This window comes from Procambarus clarkii, chromosome 94, assembly GCF_040958095.1.
Source record: "Procambarus clarkii isolate CNS0578487 chromosome 94, FALCON_Pclarkii_2.0, whole genome shotgun sequence".
Lineage (NCBI taxonomy): Eukaryota > Metazoa > Arthropoda > Malacostraca > Decapoda > Cambaridae > Procambarus > Procambarus clarkii.
In genome coordinates, this window is record NC_091243.1 from 5,451,942 (window position 1) to 5,478,418 (window position 26,477).

At 41.0% G+C, this 26,477-nt stretch overlaps 1 protein-coding gene across 1 annotated transcript in view; it reads right to left on the reverse strand.

The window, feature by feature from the left end:
* Positions 1–5,811: 5,811 nt before the first annotated feature.
* LOC123747285 (uncharacterized) overlaps positions 5,812–26,477 on the reverse strand; it is a 48,265-nt gene continuing 27,599 nt past the window's right edge. Inside the window, exons 13-19 of the mRNA XM_045729365.2 lie at positions 24,967–25,150; positions 21,824–21,974; positions 20,446–20,679; positions 20,057–20,258; positions 17,291–17,456; positions 15,609–15,763; positions 5,812–13,542 (exon numbers count right to left, since the gene is read on the reverse strand). Of these exons, the coding sequence (XP_045585321.2) occupies positions 9,456–13,542; positions 15,609–15,763; positions 17,291–17,456; positions 20,057–20,258; positions 20,446–20,679; positions 21,824–21,974; positions 24,967–25,150 (5,179 nt within the window). The 3' untranslated portion in view covers positions 5,812–9,455. The remainder of the gene's footprint in view (positions 13,543–15,608; positions 15,764–17,290; positions 17,457–20,056; positions 20,259–20,445; positions 20,680–21,823; positions 21,975–24,966; positions 25,151–26,477) is intronic.

Below are 26,477 nucleotides of genomic sequence, written 5' to 3' on the forward strand. Positions count from 1 at the left end.
GAAAGATTTTGACAAACTCAAGAAGTGTACGGGAATGATGATGGGAAAAGGAGAAAGGCGGCCAGAAAATAAATACACTATAAGATAGACCAACTACAGGAATCAGAGACATATTTGGGAGTGGATGCAATTCCAGCACTAACACCTAAGGTACACACTAATAGGGTAACATCGACAAACATTAGAACATCGTTTAGAAACCACAACAGAGAGACTTTCGATTAAACAATTATCAAACGAAAGGATTCTTTGAAGGCAATCAACAGCCGTTTTTAGACCCATACTGGAAAATACACCGGCCTGAAATCCGTATCTTGTGAAGCATGAAACCAAAATACAAAAGTAGAGGTTTGCAACAATACAAGTGCCAGAGCCAAGAGGGTTAAACAATGAAGATAAATAGGTTAAGGGAACTGAACTAAACAACCCAGGAGGAAAAGAAACACAGGGAATATGAAAGTAGTATCTAGTGAGCGAGAAATAGAAGGACTATTGCCCGAGCAAATTTGTCAAAAGTGGCGCATTTTCATTTTTTTTATCTCTTTAGTTTACTTTTGTGATAAGTCGATACTTATTATTTATCAAATGGCCTTTGAAGAAATTTCTGGACTCATTAGTTTATTCAACCAGTCTCCTAGCGTTTTAAACTGTCTGCTCCATCTCTTGTGATACATTGGTGGCCACTGACATCTGGGGAAATAATACAAACCATGATGTTGCTACCTCCTTTCTGACGCTAGACGATCCTGTGGAGTTTCATCTTTCTCACGTCGTCACAACCCCAGTAATTATAATTTTGCTTCCAATGACTATTATCGAAACATGAAATTAATGAATGTAGAGTACAATTATGTACATTATATATAATACAAATACATATTGCAAAGAAAATTTTAAGCTGCTTTTGCTAGTCTCCCTGGCTTGGCACCTTTTGATAATCACTTATTTACCGTACTTAAGTGTTTTTTGTTTTATTATGAGGGTGTTATATCATTTGTATTCTTGTGACTGCATGGAAAAACAATCATAGATTTTTCTCTGATAAGAAATGCCATGGAGATTAAGAAAAAATTACGACGATACTATCTGGGTAAGACAAAGATGAAAGAATTTGCAAATCGAGAAAAAGGATTGTCAAAATGTCAAAGTGGACTCCTACTTTTCAATTGGAAGCACATGACGTCTGCTGCACTAGATGTAGAATCATCTGAAGACTTGCTACCTACCTTCAGCCAAAGAGATAAGAGATGATATCCAGGCCACAGTGGTTGCTCTCGAGGTGGAACCCTCTAGACTTGCTAGTAACCAATTTTTTCCAAAGGGGCTGGTGAGAGCACCCTGGCTGCTAGAGCAGCGTGGGTGGTGGAAGTGGAGCCCCCCAAAAGACGTGACCACTTCAGCAGACTGTCATCGTTTTCTGAACGATAAAGTAAAACTGTGTGTGATCATTGATACACACAAGGAATACCCAACAGATCCCAACCCATCCTCCGACCAAGTCCATTAAATCCAGCGGTCGGCCACAAAGATGCATTCATCAATGTTAGCATGCTGTTCATTCAAGTGGAATGTTCTCAAATATAAATTAATAGTTATATGTTAGCATACTGTGCATATTTAGGCATTGGTTAGATTAGGAATTTAGGTTCTGTTGGCGATTATTTCTATTTGTAGTACGTGGGTGAAGCATTTACAGCGTTGTGGTTCGAACAAAAGTCATCAGCGAAGCACTTGTTTCGGAAGTGTTCGGAAGTCATCAGTTGCGAGTGAGTCGTGTGTAAACCGTTTTTCATTTATAAACAGGGTTTGGCGGGTGCATGGAATGGACTTTTGCCTTTGCTTATGAGGACAGGCACACAACTCCACACCTGTAACACCTGATCTCATACATACTCTTCTTGAGATAGGGCCTTGTCAGCCAAGTCTTAAAAGAAAATTTTGACAGTTTCCAAAGATGAAGCTATACATTATTTCAGTGCAACTTGGAACAAGAAACAAGCTAAAAGTGATTGTGAAATGGATAGGCACTGGTTGGTTTTCTCACAAAGGGGCAAACACTATACTTTGTTTTGGTCACTGGCTTTTTACAAATTTATTTGATGGTTGCTAAAATGGTCCAAAAACTGGTTGCAAGACTGTTGTTAAAGGTACATACAAAATTGAAAACAATAAAAAAAAAAGACAAAAAATCAAAGAAAGATCTTTTTCTTACCAAATTTTATTTGTTCAATAACAGAAGTGCCTTGGGTGGCCCTGTAACTGCAGAAAAGAATGATAAAGAAAAACAGGATGATTCTTATCTGTATTATAGATGCATTTCTCTATTGGGGAAAAACAGGGATTAGCATTCTCCAGTCATTGCGAGTATCAAAGTTTAGGTTCCCTAAGTACGAATGATGGCAATTTTTTTTAATTTATTAAGGTGTTTGCCTTAATATTATTGGAAACATTACTGGAACAACTAAACAAATCCACAACGGCCGTGACGAGGGTTTGAACCTACCCACGGGATGTTTAGGTAAGTTGCTCCAAATCAACTCTTTTTTACACACTGTTGTGCACATAATTTAAATTTATTTCTTTTTGATGCAATAAGCTCCAATATTCAAATCAAGTTGTATGGAGTTTATAGTTTTGAAATGTTTTGAAATGCTAGAAAATATGTCTATACCTTTTTCTGGCAGGTTACCTCTCCTTTCAGTACTAAAAGAACAATGCAATCGGATCAAATCTTTCACACTGACACTAAAGAACTTTGTAATACTAGATGGGGGGTCCAGAATGTCAGCAGTAGAGGCAATCTTGCAGAATTTACCAGCACTAATAGTTGCTCTACAAAGAATTCTGGATGGCAAGATTAAAAACTGTACTACTGAGCAGCTCACCGAGGTAAATTGTACTGTATATGTACAGTATCGGAAACACTCAGTACTGTACTTATGAATTCTTAGTTATTCTTAGATTCTGGAATACAAGTGCCAGAAAAGGTTTTAAATTTATCCACATATTTACAGAAAAGTAGTATAGATCTGATAATGGCTTTTCGTTTGATTTAACTTTTAGAAAAACATCTGAAATGAGTGTGAACCACAATTCAAATGAATTGAAAATGAAGCAACTGAGTTGGGTCAAAAATGTGATATTAATATGGAACACAAGCAGCACAGAGAACACAAAAAAGAAAATCCATAATGATTAAGGAATATTTGATGCTCGAAAAAATGATTGAATCCTACTCTGTGTTCTTAGACTCTACTGTAGCAGACACATACTCAGACGTCACCGACAGTCAAACTTAAATCGTACAAGTGCCTTTCATTCAAAGACATATACAAGGCACTTGCAGGAAACTGTCTAATTTTCTTTTGAAGAAGTCCACTTTTTTTCCATCATATGCAATTCTTAATTCTTACAATTCGTTCTCCCCAGCAATCAATTCTTATGCTTACTGGAAGATTGCTGAACAGCTATAAACCTCTCATCTTCATATGAGTTTTATCTAAGTGAAGGGTGCCACAGCAGTGGTGGAGTATGCCTCATCCTTGGGATGGCAACACGTGCATTTATATCATTGCTGTCTGTATTCCTTTTACTGGAGACCTGGGCATAATTCTCAAGATCTGAATAATTCTTGATACTTTCCTCATTAGATGCAAAAAGTTCATCCTAAATTTCTTCATCAGTCAGCATATGTTTGGAGTGAGCCATTGCGGCATTGCGAGCTGTTCAGTCACCCGAGGTGGTCCTCTTCGCATCTTTGTAAAACTAGAGGCTTTCCTCCTGCATGGATTCATGTCCAGATTGTAGAGCTTTTGTGGTTGATTCCTTTCAGCTGGATTGGTCAGGGTAGGGGTTCCTCTATTTCTTCACCCCAATTCAGTGGTTACTCAGGGTGTTGTCCAGGTTGGTGATGAAATTGGGAAAGATGAGCCTTTTGGCTCCTTGTTGGCTGACTTGCCCTTGGTTTCCCGCTCTTCTGACCCAGTATCTGAGCCCAGGTGTTTTTCTGTGGCTCCACCACCTCTGCAGATTGACCCAGTGCTGTACTCTGCTAGTGCATTCTTCTCTTCTGATCTACATGTCTGGTTTCTGACGCAAGTCTTCTGCCCTCTGTACTGTGCATTGGCAGCTGAACTGTTAGTGTTCCTCATGCATCTTTTGTCATTGCAACAACATGAAGTTTCCTGGCACTCTTGTTTATATTCAGTGTCAATACTTTCTTGGCACCATTCTGCACGGTGCCTCATACTTTCTTTCACCTCCTGGAGGTTCATGTGGCTCCTGAGCTATCTTGGTCTCTTAATACAATGTTGTGTTTCTTTCCTCTATTTGGTTCATAGTTGCCCCTTCATTCTGGGGTACCTTTCCCAGGGTTACCTGGGCTCTGTTTTTGTAGGCTTTCATGTCGTCAGGTTGGGAAGCCTCATGCTCCACTCCAGAGGCATAGGTACTGCTTGTCTGGCCCTGGTGGGCAGTTTCTTCATTTGCAGCCTTCTCTTCCTTTTCTGGCAAAAACTGAGACAGTTAGCTTCTGGAGGGGTCCCTTGGTGTCTAATGTTTGGTTTGTCCTCCTGAGGGTGAATCATCTGATGTGTCTAGTGGCAGCAGTTCATTGTTACCTGCCTGCCACCCAATCTGCTTTGGTGGATGGCCTGTTTGTAGACATAGTTTCCTTGGTTTCCTGTACCATGGCCCATTTGTCCCCAGGTTGTCCTTGTTGTCATTATATCTAGCAAGGGAGCCGGTTGGCCTAGCGGACAGCACGCTGGACTTGTGATCCTGTGGTCCTGGGTTCGATCCCGGGCGCCGGCGAGAAACAATGGGCAGAGTTTCTTTCACCATGCCCCTGCTACCTAGCAGTAAAATAGGTCCCTGGGTGTTAGTCAGCTGTCACGTGCTGCTTCCTGGGGGTGGAGGCCTGGTCGAGGACCGGGCCGCGGGGACACTAAAGCCCCAAAATCATCTCAAGATAACCTCAAGATAGCCTGTGGTCTATCCTCAGGTGCATGATGTTAACAAGTTCGCAGCTATGGCCGGTGTGTTCACACCGGCCATAGCTCGTCATGGGTTAATGTTTGGGCTCTGGGGTTTTGGAGGATTATCTGGGGTCCTGGCAATTCTGGCAACCCTAGTCCCAGAAAAGCTGGTGTTGCCCTGGGTCAGGTTTCTTGGCCCAGCATCTTGTCTTTGTGAATATGATTGCTGCTCTCCTCCTCGCTGGCAAGGAGGAGTTTTCAATGTTTTCAATGTGACAATGTTTTCTGTCTTCTCTGTTATTAGATAGTTTCAGGATGCCACCAAGAGGCTCCTCCAGAAAACGAGAATTGAACATAATGAAATGCCTCTTTCTGGCAGGGCCTCAGTGGCTCCCTGATCCTCTTTCCCCCATCCATACTGTCTGTCGGTTTGTAGTCTATCAGCTCCAGACTGATTCACTGCTTGCATGGGAGCCAGGAACTCCCAGGGTGTTGGTCACCTGTTGGAAGCCATACAAAACTAGGGAGTTCAAGCTAGTTTTAAGTGAATCATTTTTAGAGTCCTTTGATTGTTTTGGTGCTTCGCTTTCTGTGAATCTTGCAGTTGTCTGTATTGCTTTGTTTACTTTCTGGATGTTTTCTTGCAGAGGGTGATTGCAATAATTCTGTTTCCTGTGCCTCTGTGAGGGTAGGCCAAGGTTCTGGCTCTAGTCCCCAGTAGGTCATACAGGATTCCTATGACTGATGTGACTCAGTAGTGGGAAGCCACATCAGCAAGATAACCTTGGGGAGCCAAGGCCCTGCTAGAAAGAGGCATAAATAAAATAACCAGAAATAAATAAAAATTGAGTTTAATGTAATAAAATATACTTTTCTGGTAGAGCCCTCAGAGCTTAGTGCTGTTTCAGCCAAACCGTAGGGAGACGCATCAGATCTCTGAGACCCATCCTTGCCTACTGGAAGTCAGGAACAGAAACCGACTCTCTAAGAGGTGAGCAGGGAGCATGGAAATCGGAGATTAACCCAAAATAAAAATAAAAATACCAGAAAGTATAAGTGAAACAAAACAAGCCATTGTCAGAAATTAAGGTATTCTTAGGAAGCAAGGCAAACAATCATTGCTGTGATGTAAACAACCTCATTGAGAGATGACCTGGGCCACCACTAAGTGGTAGCCCAGGTCACCCCAGAGCCCCAGCCAGGGTCCCAGCCAGGGTCCCAGCCAGGGTCCTAGTCCAGCCAGCTCATCCACAAGTTGCTAAAACCAAGCCCTTTACCGTCACTGGGTAGAAGAAAACACGATGGAGACAGGGAGCTACTGAGGGCCCCACCCACATTCAATACATAATTTCTGAGAAGGCTCCACTCAATAGCTCCCAGAACTAACAATGATGTGCCTGCAGAGGAGACCAGCATTTCTGAGAATATAGCAATAAACAGAAAAATATTACCAGGGCTTACACATAGAAGACAGGAGAGGATAGAAGAAAAATACAAGGGTTCAGGGCAGAGGGGGTTTCCATAGTGCATCAGATGCAGCAGTACAATACATGCATCGTAAGGCCAAGGGAATCCCAAGCTGAGCCAAGGTTAACACCAAGATAGACCATCCAAGACAAGCCCCAGGCCCAAATAGCAGCTAAGCAGTAAGTGAGCGAAGATGCTAACAACTGGCTGAAACCAAAAAGCCCAGAGGGATACCAGGAGCCAATGAGCAGCAGACTGGGCCACAGGGACTCTATACCAAATGCCCATAGCCCTGGGAACTAGTCACTATGCCCCAGAGGAACTCTGGATCACTGGCGTCACAGGCAAGTCAATGTCTCCACAACAGCCAGATCACCAAGACAGCTGCCAACACCCAGGAAGTCAAGGCAAACCAACTCAGCAACAGACAGACACTCTGCCCAAGAACCAATGAACACCTTACCAAAAAAGCCCTCAGCAACCAACTCGAGAACAACCTGGAACACAGCCAGACAGCCTGGCCCGAAGAGCTGGAGCATCAACATGTGCTTGGGAACAACCGGGAACAACCAGGAACCCAGCCATACACATAGCTCAGGCAAAGACATGTCTACCACTCAGGAATGACAGGGTACAAAGCCCTCAAATGTCTGGACACAGTCAGGAAAGCAGCAGGTTCATAGCCCAGTGCCAAGGATTGGTGCTTCTGGACTCTAGGTCCAGAAGCACATCAGCATTCACAGAAAATCCAAAACTGGGGAGTCAATAGGCAAGTCACAATCAATGGCACATCAGAAAAAACTAATATAGCAACAAAACTGATGCAAGACCAAGGTTTTGGAGGAGGATCCAAAGCAGGCCCCACTGACTGAAATGCAGCAGGTAGCAAAAACTGCCACAGGGTTAAATCAAAACAACAAACTTCTAAAGGCCTTGAGAACCAATCCCTGCCAATGGTGAAGAGGGTCGGAGCCAAGTTTATATACCTCCTAGGGCTCAAAACTGGGAGGGGGAATGGAAAAGGAACACCAGACAAGATAGTCCCATATCTCCTTCTAACTGAAGATGAGCATCCCTGTAATACACCACCAAATCCATGGTCTGCTAGTTATGCAGACTTGGGTGCTGCTGTCAAAATACTGAAAAGAACATCAAACCGTTACTTCCAGCAACACACCCAGTGATGTAACCAGGAGGAACACAAGCCAAAGCACGGTAGAACCATCACCAGAGGTGATAATCTAAGAATCAGAAAAAAACCACGAACCCCAGCCTGAGCTAGCTGCACAAAATAGTGGGTCCCACAGTGAACACCCAAGAGAAAGGACAAAATCCCCTTCAACAGTAGGGATGGCAATGCTTGAATTAATGAGGTAAAGGCCTGGGTAATCTGTGTTGGGTTTATTTTTAATTTATTTTTACAATATATGTAAACAGTGCATGAAGACTGTACCAGTATACTGAGGCGACAAGTTAATTCTGTCCAACATTTGGACAGAATACACGGAGCTAAAGCCACCACCACAAAAATATCAAATGACACTCATCCATTGGAGGCTTCCCCCACTTCTCGAATGCTGAGGCTAGCATGAGCCACCAAGGTGGGAAGGAGGCGACCCTGCCTCCTCTGTGGAAAGCTGCAAGGTATGGAAATGGTTGTGAAGCAGAAACAGCCTGCCTGAGAACACTGACAAAAGATGATGTGTGAGGGAAATCAGCTACTCAGACATGCAGGTATGCCAGTTATGAAAGAAGCATATCAGCTGAACAAACCCTGAACCCCAGCCATATACATCTGGCAGGAAATGGCATAGGCACCCCGCAGACAAGAACACCTCCCAACTACAGTGATAGTGCAAAGTCCCAACATACACCAGGAGCAGGGTTAGACATGAAAACAAACGTTAAACAACACACAGCTAATTAGTACAGTTCTCATCAACAGACATTGCAGTAGAGATCAAGTCCTGTATGCTACCTACAAGTGAGGCAACTCTTCCCGAGTCAGCTCATTAAGGAGAAAACCCAAACCTCTTCGAGGAAGTAATCTCTGGTGGGGCAGGGGAAACACAAGCCAAATACCAAGGAAGGAATACCTGGTCCATAGTTTGGAGTGAAATAATATAGCCAGAGGCACATTCAATATGTGCAAAACTGAAAACAATGCACAAAGAAATCACATTAATGTGATGTATCAATGAGAAAATCAGTAGGTTTCAGTGGAAGCCTCAGGACCCCTAGAGGATTCAGTTGAATCCCAGGTTGCATTACTGTTAGCATATTATGGCCAAGTGGTTTAGTGTGCGCGTGGTTGCGAGTACCCAGTGTGCATGTTCGAAGCCTCCTCATGGATCCTAGAGATTTTATCATAGAAAACAATTGTGAAAGAGAAGAGTAACAATAACAAAGCAATGTGCCCCAGCAGAGCTAATGTTCCAGGGATAGCCAACACAACATATCTAAAGTGTGAAGCTAAGAATGAACCCTGTCAGAGTTATCAGGCCCCCTGAGACTTTGATCTGGCTGGATGGCCTGCACTGTCACCTGGTATCAGTCAGACACATCATGGTTAGGATGCTTAACTGGCAGCAATAACTGTTTGCCTTACCCAAGGGTCCCTAATTTTCTTCCCTGCTTGTTTAGGTTTTTTCTTTGGATTGATCCCCAATTCCCAAGTTTCTCTTGTCTCGCAAAGTGAGGCAGATTCTGATCCTGGCTCTCAGTAGGCAATTGTGGGTCACAAAGGCCTAGTGCATCTCCTAAGGGCTTAGCTGGATCCACACTTTTTTTCAGAGAGCTACTGGGGATCTCACCAGATATGCTCTTCAAGTTTCAATTTTTTTTTAATAGAGGACAAACTCATTATTATTAAATACTTTTGATATTAGAGCATCTTTTATATTCTGTACAAGCAATACCCATGATCATCACTAATTGCTTAATTTACCAGCTGTTTTTTGTAGTAACTCCAAGTGTATATTCAGATAATAGCTTTACACGTGATACAACTTTTCAGTCTAAAATAATGATTTCATCTGATGATCCACTTTGACCCTGACTAGGCTTGCTCTGGACTGACTTGGATGGTGACTGCCTAATTTGGGGATGTCTAGGTTGTTGCTGGAGTCTTTGGGAAGAGTTGGCCAGCGGTCTTTGAGATCCGTATGGTTGTGGCCGAAGAGGTGGCTGTAGTCGTTGAGATCCTGAAGGCTGTGGATGCTGGGATCCTGAAGGAGATGGCCTTTGATTAGCTACAACTTGTGTACGTTTAGGCACAGATGTCTGTGACTGATGAGATGTGGATTGCCCCCTGACAGGTTGTTGTGGCTTGGCATACTGATTCAATAGTCCTGATATATTTCTTGAAGGTCTATCATCGTATGCTTGCTGCATTAGTTGTGCGGCACTTAACTGTACAACTTGTTTACTGGACTTGGATGCTGGACTTCGTACCTCCGTGCCAGTTACTGTTCTGGTACCACAAGGACTTGTAGATTCTGCCGTCCTTCCAGACGAAGTTTTGTTTCCTGCCAACCCAAGTGAAGCCTCAAAAGCTCTTGAAAATGATGATGCTGATGGCGCTGGCTTATTGACAGCCATATGTGGCTTTAGATGGCTCTTGATTCGTGGTGCTGGGGTTATACCTTTTGGTAAGGAAGGCTTACTGACTTGTCCTGATGCTGCATGCTTTGTGCTGCTGACAGTTGTGCTAGCTCGGGTTACAGAAATTCCACTGCTGCTGATAATCTCAGGCGATGTATTTTTTGCAGAGCTTGTCAAGTCCTTTTCAACAGAATCAGATGCTGGGAGTTTAGGAGGAAAAGCTTGAGTCTGTGGTTGTGATCGAGGGGCAGAGCTTCTGCTTAAAGGCAAGTCACCAGGGCGGATGATTGTGGTCCCAGCGGGTAATTTGGGTACAGAGCTCCCACCTGCAGAATCATTTGCCCAGGAAGTGTTTACATTAACAGTAGAGGTTTCATTGACAGTTGACTTGGGTAATGCTATGCTGGATGCTCTTGTGGGTGTTGGCCTATGTACTATACCTGCAGGAGATTCTGTTGTGGTGGTTGCTGTTTTAAATGTGGTGAGGGTTGCTGGTTTAGATGTGGTGAGGGTTGCTGGTTTAGATGGTGTGATGGTTGCTGGTTTAGATGTGGTGACAGTTGCTGGTTTAGATGGTGTGATGGTTGCAGGTTTAGATGGTGTGATGGTTGCTGGTTTAGATGGTGTGATGGTTGCTGGTTTAGATGGTGTGATGGTTGCTGGTTTAGATGTTGCAATGATCGCTGGTTTAGATGTTATGGTGGTCGTTGTAGGTCTACTGGACACAGAAGGACGAGACACAGACAAAACAGAAATTTCACTACAATCCTGTAGAGATGGAAGGCATGAGGTTTTAACAGGACTGACAGTGACTGACATTTTAGGTTTCAGAGTCTGACTTGTTGTGAGGGTGGATGGCTTTGTACCAGAGACGGTGGTAATGGATATGCCGTGAGTTTCAGACCTGGCTGCTAAGGAACTTATTGCAGGCCTTAATTGACCAGACTGTGTTGAATGAGCTGGTCGATTTAAATTTGTGGTAGGCAATATTTGTGTTGTGGTGTTGACACTTTGGTGACCAAAAGTGTTTCTAGCAGACATTGCAGCAGTAGTAGGAGTGCCTATAAACCCGGGTGGAGGGGGCAATTTAGCTGTTGTTGTTCCCATAATTTGAGACTGTTCCTTGAAGTACTGAGAAATATAAGGATATTTTAAATACTTCACCAGTTCTGACTTAGCATATTCAAGTTCCTTTTGATGAGTATATCTAGAATGCCGATCAAGGTCTTTCATATTCAGCAGAGTCTGTGTATCATACATTTTGGAATATACTCTGTAGGCCTCGTGTAAAGCCACAACACGGTCTACTTGAACAGAATACACGGAACCTCGTCCTCGTCCACGACCTCGCCCTGTTCCTGGAGGTCGTCCTCTGCGTGAAAATTGTGGAGATCCACTAATATTGCTACTCATATTAACTTGGTTACTAGTAACAATTGGTGCAATGCGGGGCTGTAGGTGCTGATTTCTACTACAGAAAGCATCTGCTTCCCTTAATAAAGTTGAACGGTTATCTGCTTTCATACCACTATATGAAGAATAGGCTTCAATAAGCATCTTGGCTAATTGAGGCTCAGAACCTGGCAAGTGTCTGCTTATTTGTTTGTATGATCGATGTATATCCAGGAGGAAGGAAAGGCAACGATTCCTATGCACTGGGGAAGTTCCCTTGAATAGACATCTGTATTTGTCTCTCATAGCTTGTAAGCCAACTTGAGTAGCATGCTCTGACAGTAATTCCCGCTCATTGTCCCGCAGGTACTTTTTGTCTTTTTCAGGTGAATTTTTAAGAGCAAGAGCAATTTGCAAAACTGTAAAAAAATCCTTCATCTGAGGCAAGACATCCAAGGTTAAGGACACACACCGATACATGTGAGCAGCAAAGCTTCCTGGGCGATCAACTTCATCATTTGGTATTCTCCAGACACCATGGAAAAAGTTAGAATTTTTGGGCTGTTGAATCCATACTTTACGCTCATTAAAGAGTCCATTAACTGGCATGTATGTCACTCTCTGCCAGAAATCACACCCTAGTAAATAGTTTCTGGAGCGGCTGCAATCCTTATGAAATTTAGAAGTGTTATAATAATATGCCAAGCGATAGAGTGCTTTGTAATTTTCTGAAAACCTCGATAAACAAAGTTTAAGAGCTGTGATACACCTTGCAATAACATTCATGTGATCCTTTTTCTCTATTACCTTTTCTTCCACTACCTGAATCTCATCGTCACTTTCTCGTTTATCCTTTTCTGGAGTTGACTTTATAATCATGGGATTTGTTTCTGTTCCCAAATTGGTATTTTCCCCACAAACTTTTGCACCACCACCTTTGTCAGTGTTGTTATCTTCTATACTGAGGTTGGATTTTGAAAAAGCATCACTAACAATATCTTTAACAACTTCTTTCACAGCACCAGTGACATCACTGGGATCTTTGTTACCCGCTAGTTTCTTAGATGGAGATTCCTTTTCATTTTCTAGGCTATCTAGTGGTCTCTTACCAAGTGATGTATCTTTGTTTGGCACTTGTCTTACCAGTGAAATGTTTTCTATTTTTCCACTGATATTATCACCAACTTTCTTCTTTTCTTGACAAGTGGCAAAGGGTCCAGTAGCTAACTCATCAAGGATTTGTATAAAGAGTTTAATAGTATCTTGTTCAACACTTTTGCCTTCTCTTTGCTGTAAGTATTTCAGAATATATGCATGGACACGATAGTACATTTCTAATGCTTCTACTGAATACTCCTGAGGACTATTATAATTAATTTTGACAGGATATTTAGCCTGTAGCTCATGCAAATATTTACCAGCTTTAATATAATATTGCAATATTTTGTCTGATGGCTGGCCTTTCTTCTCTGCAACTTTTCCTAACATGTAGCAATAAAGCCATCTCTCATCTGGCAAATTTTCATCATCCCAACCTTCCTCTCGAATTTTTAGAGCCTTTGTGAAGCATTTTTCAGCCTGATCAAGCATTTCTCCTTTCAGCTCCTCAAGCATTTGGAATGTTTCAAGGCTGATATCAGGATTGAGATCTTGCTTAAGAAGTCTTGAAGCATGGGAATGCACCATATAAACTAAACCCCCAAATTCAACCCAGAGATTAGTGTGGTATTCATCAAGCTTCAGAGCCTGCTTGAGACATCTTACAGCTGACTTAGCAAGTGAGAAGAAATATTCTTCATCTTGGATGATTTCACATGAGTTGAGCTGTGTTTCCAACATTGCCTTCATAGCTAAACCAAGCGGAGCCCATGAGTCTAATCTGTCAGGATTCATGGTAACATCTAGCTTGTAATACTTGATTGCATTTGTCCACTCCTTGCTCTTAAAATAATAATCACCCAAAAGATAAAAACAATCACGTATTATATCCGTGGGTGGAGTAAAGCGAGTATAATTACAGTCTGTCTGCTCTCCACTGATATATGCCTCCACACCACAGATGTGGTTCTCTGCTCTGTTCTCTGCAGGAAGCAAAGCAATGATTCTGAAACGAAACAAAACAAAACAATGAGTAAAAGCTAAATCCTATGATACTGCAGGAAGCATCACTCAGCATCACACTTCAGACCATGCACTCATTGTACATCATTAGAGAATGGGGAAGTAAAGGACAAAGGGGAAGGGAACATTGTTTCTGAAAATCATATATTCAAACATTGATGGAGTGGGATAAAAAATATTGGTGCTAAATGATATAATAAAGATTAAGATGTCAGATACTGTTGCATTGACGGAGATAAAACTAGATGATATTTTGCATGAGATTGTATTCACAATGGGCTACTCAATTTGGAGACAGAAAAATTAGGAAAGGTGGAGGCGTTGTTGTGCTGGTGAAAGAACACTTAAAGGTAAACAGATTTATGATTGACAACTCATGAGAAGTAGGCATAATGGCATTGGAAATTTGAAACCAGGATGATAAACTGATAATCATAAATGCCTACAGTCCACTGGCATGTAACACAAGGACAAAGGAGGAGTTAGACGACAAATGAGAGGGCCTCATAACGATCATGAGAGTATAGTAAGAGCGGATAAAGATAGATCACGACTGATAGTACTCGGTAATTTTATCTTGAAATCCATAGACTGGGAGTCCTATGAAGCAAGAATGGAGGACTTTTGGACTGGTATATTTGTAAAACTCACCCTGGAGACATTCATGTACAGTATCAACATGGTAAATAAGCTTCAAGAATGAGGGAAGGGGATGTTCCTTTAATGCTGGATTTGATATTAACCAGGAAAGAAGGAAGAGATATTTGACAATCATTTAGTATCTTAACCCATTATGTAAAAGTGACCATGTCCTTTGGGAAATAAAGTATGCAATGTGTTGTAATCTAAGAGAATGTCGAAAATGAAGCAGGTGAAAAACTATTTCAGGAGAGGACACTTTAGGGAACATAGAAAGTTCTTTAATGAATTTGATTGAAAAGCCTTGTTGTTAAGCAAAGAATTAAATAAGATGTATGTCAAGCTTTGTGAAATATAAGATAAAGGTACACACAAAAATTTATACCAAAACAGAGATGCAAAACTAGAAAATAGGACTGGTTCAACAGAAATTGTGAGAGGGCCATAGACCAAAGGACACAAAATTGGAATCAATATAAGAAGAGGCTAAATCCTCAAACATACCAGTAATACAAAGAAGAAACAACTAATGATAGTGAGAAGATAGGCAGAAAGACATTTTTAGAAAGGGATAGTAGACAAATGTAAAACAGAACCAGGCCAATTCTATCAATTCATTAAAAGCAAATTGCACGTAAAAGATAAAATTCAGAGGTTGAAAACGGGAAACAGATTCACAGAGAAAAAAAGGAAATGTGTGAAATGAGGAACTACTATGGCTGTGGGATCAGATAAGATATTACCAAAGAACTGGTTCTCCTCATTTTACTGAACCGAACTCAACATCAGCCACATGCTGCTGTTACAATTTCTATGAACTATTGACCAAAACCCACCAGAATACAAATGCTTGGTGGGTTTTGGTCAATAGTTCAGAGAAACTGTAACAGCAGCATGTATATTTGCAATTCCTTTTCTTAAGTGACTGAAAAATGTCAATCTCTAGTAGTTTCAAATATTAGATTACAAAGGTAAATCCATGCCTCAACTTTTCACACATATTTAATGCTTATATTCTATTTTATAACTATGATTCTCCTAAATATCCTTTTCATCTTTTCAAACATTGGAAATCTGAGCTCACTACATCACTATCCTACATAGTAAAATTTCACACCCAACACTTTAAATCTTATTTAATTTTTTACATTCATTCTTAAGTCTCACTCACCCTATTAATAGAATTGCAGTGCTCTATTTACAAGATTATGTATACTTGTATTTTAATATATTTCACAATTTATGTTGTATTATTTATTAGCTCAAATTATTTTCACTCACCAATATTGTTTCAAGCCATTAGCACAACAAGCTATTTATGCTTTAAAAATTAAAACAGTACAGCACTTCAATGACAAAATTCTACATGATTTATCCTAGGGATGCACACAGATGCAGGTAGTAGCAAACCTCTTATGGAAAGTGGCCACATCATCGGTGATAGATGGTATCTGTGAAGACTGGAAATCAGGTAGTCGGTTTGGACAGTAGTACTGGTATAGCTGGAGTGCCCGATCCCAGCACAACGCTATCTGAGGCACTCCATGATCACGCAGGTGTTTATGCTGTTGACATTAACATTGATATTAAAATCCTATACAAATTCAAAGAAATATGATTTACAGTTTTATGACAGCAGATTAAACAAACTCAGTGTCTGGCATATTTAAATACTACACAGGTGGTACAGTAGACCATGAGAAACAACAAACAGGATCTGCAGTCAACATATTAAATTCTGTAGTTTGCTTAAGACTATGAAATGGGTGCTTCACTTTACAAAGAGAAATGAGTGCCATTCAAAATGTTTTAAAACATGCTTCTGCTCATCACTAAAATGTACCTGGATTGTACTGGATGAGGTTCTGGGAGTTCTACTCCCCAAGTTCGGCCTGAGGCCAGGTTTAACTTGTGAGAGCTTGGTTCAACAGGCTGTTGCTTGGAGCAGCCTGCAGGCGCACATATTCACTACAGCCCAGTTGATCTGGTGCGTCTTGCAGATAACTGTCCAGTTTCTTGAAAACTTCTACTTTTGTTCCAGCAATATTTCTTATACTTGGGAGGATATTGAACAATCATAGACCTCTGATGTTTATCCAGTGTTCTCCGATTGTGCTTATGGTACCTCTACTCTTCACTGCTTCTATTCTGCATTTCCTTCCATGTCATTCACTCTGGTATGTTGTTATTTTACTGTGTAAATTTGAGACCTAGCCCTCCAATATTTTCCCTGTACATATTATTTTATACCTCTCTCGTCTCCTTTCTAGGGAGTACGTTTTGAGAGCTTTGAGAGGATCCTAATAATTTAGGCGTTTTATCATGTTTATGCATGTCGTATCTGTACTCTGTATTCCCACTATTTTGGTAATCTCCCATGCTCTCCTGCTCTGAAATCTTGCAACAGAAGTACCTACATGACAACAGCTATCTAACCACAAAAGCTATAGCATTAATGCAAATGCTAAAATGTCAAAGTTGTCAAATACTTATCAACTGAGTGCCAAGTAATATGGACAAATAAGAGAAATGACATTGCAGACGAGGCTGCAAACTTTGCAACTGAAGGGATATTGTGTACAATTCTTTAAATTTTGTTTAGTTGTTTGGCATTTCCAAAACATTTCCAAAGAGGCCAGTGCTTTGTCACCTAATTTTAACTTCAGGGCAGTTCATCTCGATAGTGTATTGAGCTACAATCTCCCTGTGCTCTCCACTCAAATATATAAATTCAGGAAAACTTGACTTATTAGGCAAATTGGGCCTTGCATAGTAGGCCAAGTATGACATTCTGGCTACTAGGTACAACATATTATATTATACTTGGGAGGAGATATATATATATATATATATATATTATATATATATATTATATATTATATATATATATATATATATATATATATATATATATATATATATATATATATATATATATATATATATATATATATATATATATATATATATTTATATATATATATATATATATAAAACTAGCTCTTCTGTAACTTTTAAACATTCTGTACTGTAATTAAATTGATTTGGGATGCTATAAAAAATGCATATAAATTTTGAGTATTAGCACAAACCTTTGATTTTTTGGATGGATGTGAGTAGAGACAGAAAGACACCTGTTCCAGTGTTTGGTGTAATAACTGCCGATGTTGCTCATCCAAACTTCTTCGCAACTCAACTAACAGAACGTCCAGACAGTAGAGTAAAAATACTCCATCATCATAACAACAGAAGGAGTGTCTGAAAAAACATAATTCCTTTATTAAGTCAGATTTTTCTGGGAGAGCCCCATGGTGGCTCCATATAGTTATCGTGCTGAGTTGCTCCATACTACAAGTCATATCTGTTGCAGGAGTTCCATTTGGTCTACCAGGAGCCAGAGCCAGAACCTGGCCTACCCTACAGAGGCATAGAGAACAAAAATGACATTCTGACCTTTCACCAGGAAAGTATCCAGAAAGTCAGTGAAGCTTTACAGACAACTGCTGGGTTCACCAGAGTTCACAAGACTTGAAGCCTCAACACTGCCAAACAATTCAATACATACAAAATAATTTACTGGAAACTAGCTAGAGCCCATTGGTACCGATTGCTACCACCTGGCAGCCCGGAGCTTGGTCCTCTGTCAGCTTGCACCTAAGTTCTGTTGCTGATGCATATTCTTCTATAAAGCAGTAGTGTTCCTTGGTTGCTATCTCATTTCACACAGCAGGTCCCAGTGCTTCCAAGCTAAAAGCCAGCCATCCTAGGACTTATCCTTTTTTATGCAAGTGTATCTTGCATAAAAGGTGAGTGCAGGTGGCTAGGTGAGTGCAGGTCACAACCCCCATCCCATGGCTGAGGAGGCAGTGTAAAGGTCAAGCGCAGGAGGATGGAGGCACCACAGCACAGAATCCTGAAAAGTCCGAAGAGGAAAGTGGTGAACCAGAAATGTCAAAGGGCCTATTGGACTTGCGCCCTAAGGTTTTGGTGGCTGTAAAAGGGGCAGAGCTGGAAAAAATAGTACAATGCCTGGACCCAAACACAGCCAAGAAGATAAACCATGCAGGCAAAGTTTAGACTTCGGCAGAGCCACTTGAGCAAATGATGCGAGACCTGGGAACAATCCATCATCAACCGAAGAGGAGTTTTCAAGCACAGCAGGGATGCAAGCAGAAGGGAGATGGAAGTTGACCTAGAATCCCAAATTAAACCCAACCAGGTTTGAACTCATGATGGAACCAACTGTGACTTTTACCAATTCACCAGAGGCCCAAACCTGGTGAGCTAGAGAAGAACGAGATCCTGGCTTGCAAACGCATGGACTGGTTTGGAGCCCACACCAGCCAACCATTGAGGAAGGCTAAGATGCAAATCATTAACACCCCATAATGACAGACGTGGGGTGGACTGCTCATCCTGGACGAAAGGAAGTATTAAGGACCACCTCCACTGAAGACCCTAGGGCAGTACCCAGAAGGCCTGCATATCATGGGACCAAAAGTTGGTAAAACGGGCCAGATTTCTCCCCATGGCTCAATCAAAGGGGTGAACTGCAAAAGAGGTTGGTTTGAAGAAACCTTGAGCCGACCCACCCTTCCATGATGCCTACCTATAGAAGTGAAAGCTGAGGCAGGTGTAACAGCCTGAGAATATGATCCCTCCAGAAGACTATCCTGACCAACAACAGGCAAGGGATCTGCCTCAAAACCTCATTTCCTGCATAGTGGGCACAGAACCCTGTACAAAAACCATACTGTACTATAGTCACCACTGCAACGAAAAGAACCAAAGACACAGCATCCTCAGGAAACAAGAGGCAAAATGGAGGACAACAGTAGGGACAAAGACCAAGCCAAAGCTAAGCAGTACAACACACTTGCACGACATGAGTGGAACAGAAGCCTGTCATTATCTTCTGAAGGAGAGGAGCAAGCAACTTGGGCAATACCTCTGAGGCCCGAGTTGCAACAAGGATGCAACTGAAGATAAACAGCCAAGGTATTTAAGCTGCCATGGAACTAACCAGAGAACAGCTGCATGACTGCCCAAACATGCAAAACTGCATCCAAGTGCAAATAAGCCCTGTAATCTTCAGTGACCACAGGCTCCCAAAGCCAAAGCAGCTGCCACACATCTGCAGCCCAGGGCAAAGATAGTGAAAACAGGCAAGTCTAAAGTAGTTCAAAATCAGCACCATCCCCAAAAAACCAGCATTGAATGTAATGAATCGCCATTTTCTGGGTGAGTCCCGGAGGCTTCCTGGAGCATTACAGACTGATATGCTAATGTCAGACTTTGGCATCAGTCATTTGGCATCAGTCAATCAGACTGCACCCAACCACAAGGCCTCACAGAGTCCTGGGATTTTCTAGGTTGACCTGATTCCCAAGCTCCCATCACTGTTTAGAACACCATACTCTGGTCCTGGCTCCCAGGAGGTCAGCGTAGTCTCTGAGACATGTTGCACTTCTGAAAGCTTGGTTACAATGGTGTGTATGTTATGGAAAGCTACCAAGTAACAATGTACAGTACTTTATAATTAGTGCATCAACTGGTTAAAATACTGCTGCATATGCCTTGCTAGAACTTGGCAAATATGTAACTGTTTCTTGTAAAGATTATAGAGCAAGGAAGTTAATATGAGAAACATGATTCAGATTTTCAAATATTAGATTTAGCATTCAGTAACAGATTGATGCAGACTAGAAAAATTTAATCTTTTGTAAAAATTTCCTCCTAAATACATTTTACACTTCTGTGACTTTTATTTCTTCAGCACTAATCACATACAGGGTATTTCAAATAGAAACAATATTGTATTTTATAGAACAAGAGATGCTTCCCTGAATGTGACTTACTTGCCAAGCTCTTCATGAGCTGTTATGAGGAAGAGAGTAGATGGGTAGGGAACTCCAGAGCTTTTGTTCTCAGCGGGCACATCCTCTTCTACATTACTTCTCTCTAGGCTTTTGCCTGGTGGAACTTTGCTGCCATCAATTGCTGCAAATCCTGAACTGTTGACAATCTGCGTTAGATTCTGGTGCATCTTGCCGAGTTCACCTGGTGGATGGTTAGTATTATTTTACACGAATTGGTTTTAGTATTATTTTCTATTTCTGGAAATGCTGGGAAAACTTTTTTGCATATACTCGGTCAAGACGTATGCATTTCACTCTCATTGAATTCCTCATTTAAAAGAAAGTGATTCTCGCAGTAGCAGTTTTGTCTTTCATATTTAGCAACTTACCTGTAGTTGACAGTGTTACTTGTTCCTCATTATTGTCTTGCATGTCTATCTTTGTTGTATCTCTCTGTTTTTGAAGGCCCTCCTCATAAGCCAAAAGGCGATGAAGAAGTGTCCACGGAGTAAGAGTTTCAAATGGCAGGACCTGAGCACTTTGCGCTCTTTCCAGCTGTGTCACCAACATCTGGATCAATGTTGAAACTAGTTCAACCATTCGTTCATATTCTACATTATGCACTGAAAAAGAGTAAACAAATACTGTGGTAGTAATAATAATGATTAATTAATTAATAATAATAATAATAATAATAATAGTACACAGAGAAATCACACTAACGTGATGTATCAATGAGAAAATCTGTAGAAGCCGTGATGAGGATTCGAAGCAGACATGGTAAAAGGATTACAACCTGGGATTTAACTGTCCACAAGGGTTCCCGAGGCTTCCACCGAAGCAGAACCAGAGTTTCACACAATCCCCAAATGCACTCTGGTTCTGTCATTCAAGAGTTCTACAAGAAGAATGTATTCTTCTATCATGAAACATGGTTCACAACCACTAATCTTGAGCTCCACTTACAATGTTTCCAAAACAGGAATAATTATATTGCGAATTATAAAATTAAAAAAAATTTCAATACATCCTCCAAAATGAAAGTACACAACATTTTGGAGGATGCAACACCATGCCAAACACCTAGAGAAGTCAACTCTAGATGCATGCAGCTTGAGGTGAACAGTTGTTTTTGTTCCCAGTAGGCTTCCAATAATTCACAAGGGTCTGGTGTGATTCTATATCCAGGTTGCTAGCAACAGGAAGCCTCCATAGGAGCCCTCCCAGACAACATACTATTAGAAATGTCATTCATCCACTCATTATATCACTTGCCATACAGTACAATATAATGTATATCACCACAAAAATTAAGCTCTGGGAATGGGAAGGAGGTGTTGTATTTAGATTTAAAACAAATAATATGAAATGGGTACATTCTAGTTACACTTTGCATTATTAAGCAAAAATTAAAACAAATCGACTAACATATATTTTAGGTGGTAGCAATATGAGAAGAGGGAAAGAATATTTGACATACTTGTACTGTGTAGACAACACAAGAGGAGGACTATACACATACCGTACTTGTATATAGTGATGGGTATTGTTATGAATGATTATTTAAGTGGAGTAGTGGTGGTTCTGTGTTGTTGTGTAGCATGTCAAATATGGTGGCTGATGGTTCCCAACCCTATTTTGTGGGAAATTAGTTAATAACAACAACAATAATAATAATAGTAACAATATAAATCTTTTTTCTATGGGTACAAACATTAAGAAAACCTAAGCGTGCATATACATAATTAAAATACTATCAACACTTACTGATTTGAAGATTTTTCTCTAATGTTGTGTCCATAGTGTCACAGATTTTCATTAAGGTCTTCGCCCATCTGTTTTTCTCTTCCTCTGCCTCTGCTCGGTTATAGCGTTTCAAGGCCTCTGTCAAGGACTGGGCTCCCCAAATAATGACTCCCTGAAAGAATCAAGCATTTTATGTAATTTAACACCCTTTTACAGTGGGGTCTTTATTTGCTCCCTGAGCTAAGCTCTGGCCCAGCTAAACCTTAAGAACATACAACAGGCCTTCGAGACTCCCCTTCCAACTGGGAGCCAAGGCCAGAATATGACTCTCTCTTCGAGGCAATGGAAACATGCTCATCAAAAGTTGATCTAAACCTGGGAGAAAGCCGACCAGAAAACATAAGCACAGCAAAACAAGCAGCTGCTTGATGAACTTGGGTACCATAAGATAACAAGGCACTCAATCATTGCTGCAGACTACAGAGCCACTGCCACAAAGGCAGAAGCCTTGGCCACAAAAGGAGCAAACCACCAGTGCCACAGAGCACAGGCACATTTGCATGAACAGGCAGAAAGAGGTGAAAGGTGAAACCACAATCAATCACAGAAATGGTACAGAAGCAAAAACTATGTGCCTGAGAATGCAAAGAAGGCAGGGACAAAGAGAAACCAGCCATCCAGACTGTCATGCCAGGCATGAGATATGGCTCTCAGGTGAACAAACCTTGAAATTTACCAATAAACACTCAGCAGGGAAAGGATAGGCAGCCCTGTACTAAAACAATCATATATTCAGCTAAAGCATAAAGCCCTAACGTGTACAAAGAGTCAGGCCAAGCACAATCGAAGCAAGTCAGACAACACACAGCCATTACAACACTCCCCATCAGCAGCCATGCAGTGGTGAACAAGTCTCTTGTACTACCCAGAAATGAGGTGATTTAGAAAGAGTCGGCTTGTAGTTGAGGAACCCAAACCTCTCAGATCAGGTGAAAGGCAAGCTGACTACCAAGAAAGAAAACCCAGGTCCACAGTCAGAGTGAAATACAAAGCTAGGGCACATGCAATGTGGATGACATACATAAAACACAATTGTTAGGGAGAAAGGAAATAATGACAAAGCAAAGGTCCTGACAGAACCAGCATTCCAGGAAAAGAAAACAGCACTTAGTTCAAGTGTGAAGCAGAGAATTAGCCTCCATCAGGGGTTCTGCGCATCTGATGATGTGACCAGGCAAGAGAATGAGGAGGCTGGCTAGCTGGACCTCGCATGATCTGGGCTGCTGTTTTGTGGCAGCAAAACACACCATAGTTAAAATGTTTATCCTGCAGCAGTGATTGTTTGACTTGTTACCTTAATGTAACTAAATTTCTTCAAGCAACTGCTTGTTTTGTTGCATTTATGCTTTTTGGTAGCTTTTTTTAGTTCTGTGATGGTCTCCAATCCCTAAGCTCCTCTTGGCTCAAAGAGAGCACCAGTTTTTGGTTCTTGCTTCCAGTAGGCACCTGCGGGTCTTAGAGGCTTGTTGCATCTTCCTCAGGCTTGGCTGGGTCAGTACTTAGCTCAGAGAGTTACTGAGGGGGTCCTACTAGAACATTTGTTTTATAAAAGTCTATTACAATTCTACAAACTCAAACCTGAAGACACAGCAATCAATAGATTCCAAACTGGCATTTTCCTATTTTAAAGTTGTGGTCTTACATACAGTATACATGCTAGTAGGGAGGAATAGATCTTGGACTATCATTTTTGTGAATCTAGTGCAACACTACTACAAATTCTGCATGACATTGTTGCATCTACTTTTAAGGCTGTGATAGATCAATTAGCTTGATCTATCCTTTCCTTCAGTTTTGTCTGTGGTCCCTACTCATTCAATAGAAACGTAATGCTAAACATCCCTTTGATTCTTTTGTTTTTCAGTTTCCACCTGTGTTCTCTACTTCAATTTGACCTTATTTGCCCCATAATATAAAAGTTCTTGAACAGGAATTAATACTTTGTCTGTAACAATTTGTATAAATTAAAAGAATTCTTGCTGTACGGAACAAGTGTACTGCTGTAAAACTTATATACAGTGCAACCTCAATTTGATGAATTTTTGCTGAACAAGCATTTGAAGATTTAGCAAAGTGGAGAATGTGTGGATTTGTTTATGAAGCAGGGTCACACATGTGGAAAAGTTGTCCATTATATGATAGATTGAAATTAAAATTTTGCTCAATGAAATTAGCCCACAGAGCATTAGAAATATTGGGTATGAATTGTACCTCTCTAAATATGGCTCTTAATCACATTTTTATTGATTTTTGGAGATGTATTCAACGTAAGAAGTTTTAGGACCTCAGAAAAGCCAATGAGTAAATTTAAAGTATCTGTCCATGCCTAAGGAAGTTCCATCATGCAAGCACATCTCACAACATGAGCATGTGCTGAGAGATCATTCTCTCATACCAACCAGGTTGAGACAGACTACTATCGACACATTGCTGGAGTGGATATAAATAAGACTCTTGGAAGAAAGATGCATTTGAGTATAATTCAAACTGCTGCCATTTTCTGAACATTGATGCAATCCTCCACCAACATAAGAAGTCAATGCCTTTGACTACCATGGTGGATACCATAAGTTAAGCCTCAACTCTTGCAAAGTGTCAATAAATGGCTCAAGAGTTGGAACCAGAGGTATCCAAGGACTATACCCAAACTCCAGTATTAACTGTTAAAGAAGATGTCTCAAGACCAAGGGAACTAGCCACCACGTGATGATCTAGTAACCTGTGATAAGCACAAAAGTATGCAACTCATTTAAATCTTCCATCATAGTGCACTTGGCCTGAAGTGGGAGGAGAGTTCCTGTTACACAAGAACTTCACCACATCTGACAAGTGAATGTATAATTGAGGTGCAGCTAAATAGTAGCAATACTTGGTAATTCTTATAGTGCCAAGGACTGGATCAAGTGTCTCGATTCCTTATTGGGAATATGTCCTGACAGAAATCGTCTAAAATGTTTATTATTGTGCACATGAAAAATGTAACCCTGCTTGAATATCATGATACATTCCTTTGCGACCAGAATGGAACTTGGCTTTGGGAGTATCCAAATTAAATGGCTAAGACATGTCACAAAATTAATATTTTAAAAAATGTGCATTTATACCTTGTGGTCATGAAGCTTGCACAAGGAGTCAACAAGGATGGCTAACTGTGTCTGTCTGGTAGGCAATGTAACACCTGGTCGAGGCTTAGGAGGAGATTCATGGAATATGGTTGTCAGCAGCTCTGCTACTACTTGGTAACACCCATCTGTGTATTTTCCAACAACCTGCTCCAGCATCTGAGAACTAGAGAAAAGTACAATTAGAAGGCAGCCCTCAGTCTGAGCAAAGATGAGTTTCTGATTTTTTTTTTGCAGGCACAATATAAATTTAAATGGGAAAAGTAGGGTTAAATAAAATTATTGTTCAATACTCCAGTAAATTTTCTAGTCATCTTACTCATCTGAGCATCAGCTAGAAGACAAATACAGTTAACTGCTGTAATTATACTGAAGAGTACTGGTGCTTACTGTACATTGTTGCATAAGACTAACACGAATTAAAATATTTTGATTCATCAAATGGTATAACTAAACGCTTTAAAAAAATGAGCGTTGAATGTAATGAAACGCCTCTTTCTGGTAGATCCCTGATGGCGCCGTGTAGCTATCTCACCACATCAAAAGAATAACACCTGCAGTGTATGGGAGGCTGGCTAACATCAGAACTGCCTTCAGGAACCTGTGTAAGGAATTATTCAGAACCTTGTATACCACATATGTAAGACTAATCCTGGAGTATGAAGCCCCAGCACGGAGCCCGTACCTTGTCAAGCACAAGGCGAAGCTTGAAAAAGTTCAGAGGTATGCCTCTAGGCTAATCCCAGAACTAAGAGGCATGAGTTACAAGGAAAGGCTGTGGGAAATGCACCTCACGACACTGGAAGACAGAAGAGTAAGGGGAGATATAATCACTACCTACAAAATTCTCAGAGGAATTGACAGGGTAGATAAAGATAAACTGTTTACCACGGGTGGTACACGAACAAGGGGACACAGGTGGAAACCGAGTACCCAAATGAGCTACAGGGACGTTAGAAAGAACTTTTTCAGTGTCAAGAGTAGTTAACAGATGGAATGCATTAGACAGTTAAGTGGTGGAGGCTGACTCCATACACAGTTTCAAATGTAGATATGATAAGAGCCCAGTAGGCTCAAGAACCTGTACACCTGTTGATTGACAGTTGAGAGACGGGACCAAAGAGCCAGAGCTCAACCCCTGCAAGCACAACTAGGTGAGTACACTACAAGTCATATCAGTTGCGGGAGTTCTCATTGGCCTACTGGGGACCAGAGCCAGAATCTGGTCACACTCACAGAGGTGCATAGAGCAAATGAGAGTCTGCTATTTCATAGGGAAAGCATCCAGAAATTCAGTTAGGTTTTACAGACAAGTGCTGGGTTCACAAAACTTAAAAACCTTGAAACTACCAAACAACTGCCCAAATGATTCAACACAAGACAAAATAATTCACTCAAATCTAGCTTGAACCCATTATTATCGATTGTGGCCACCAGGCAGTCTGGAGCTCAGTCCTTTGCCAACTTGCCACTCAGTTCTGGAGCAGAAAAAA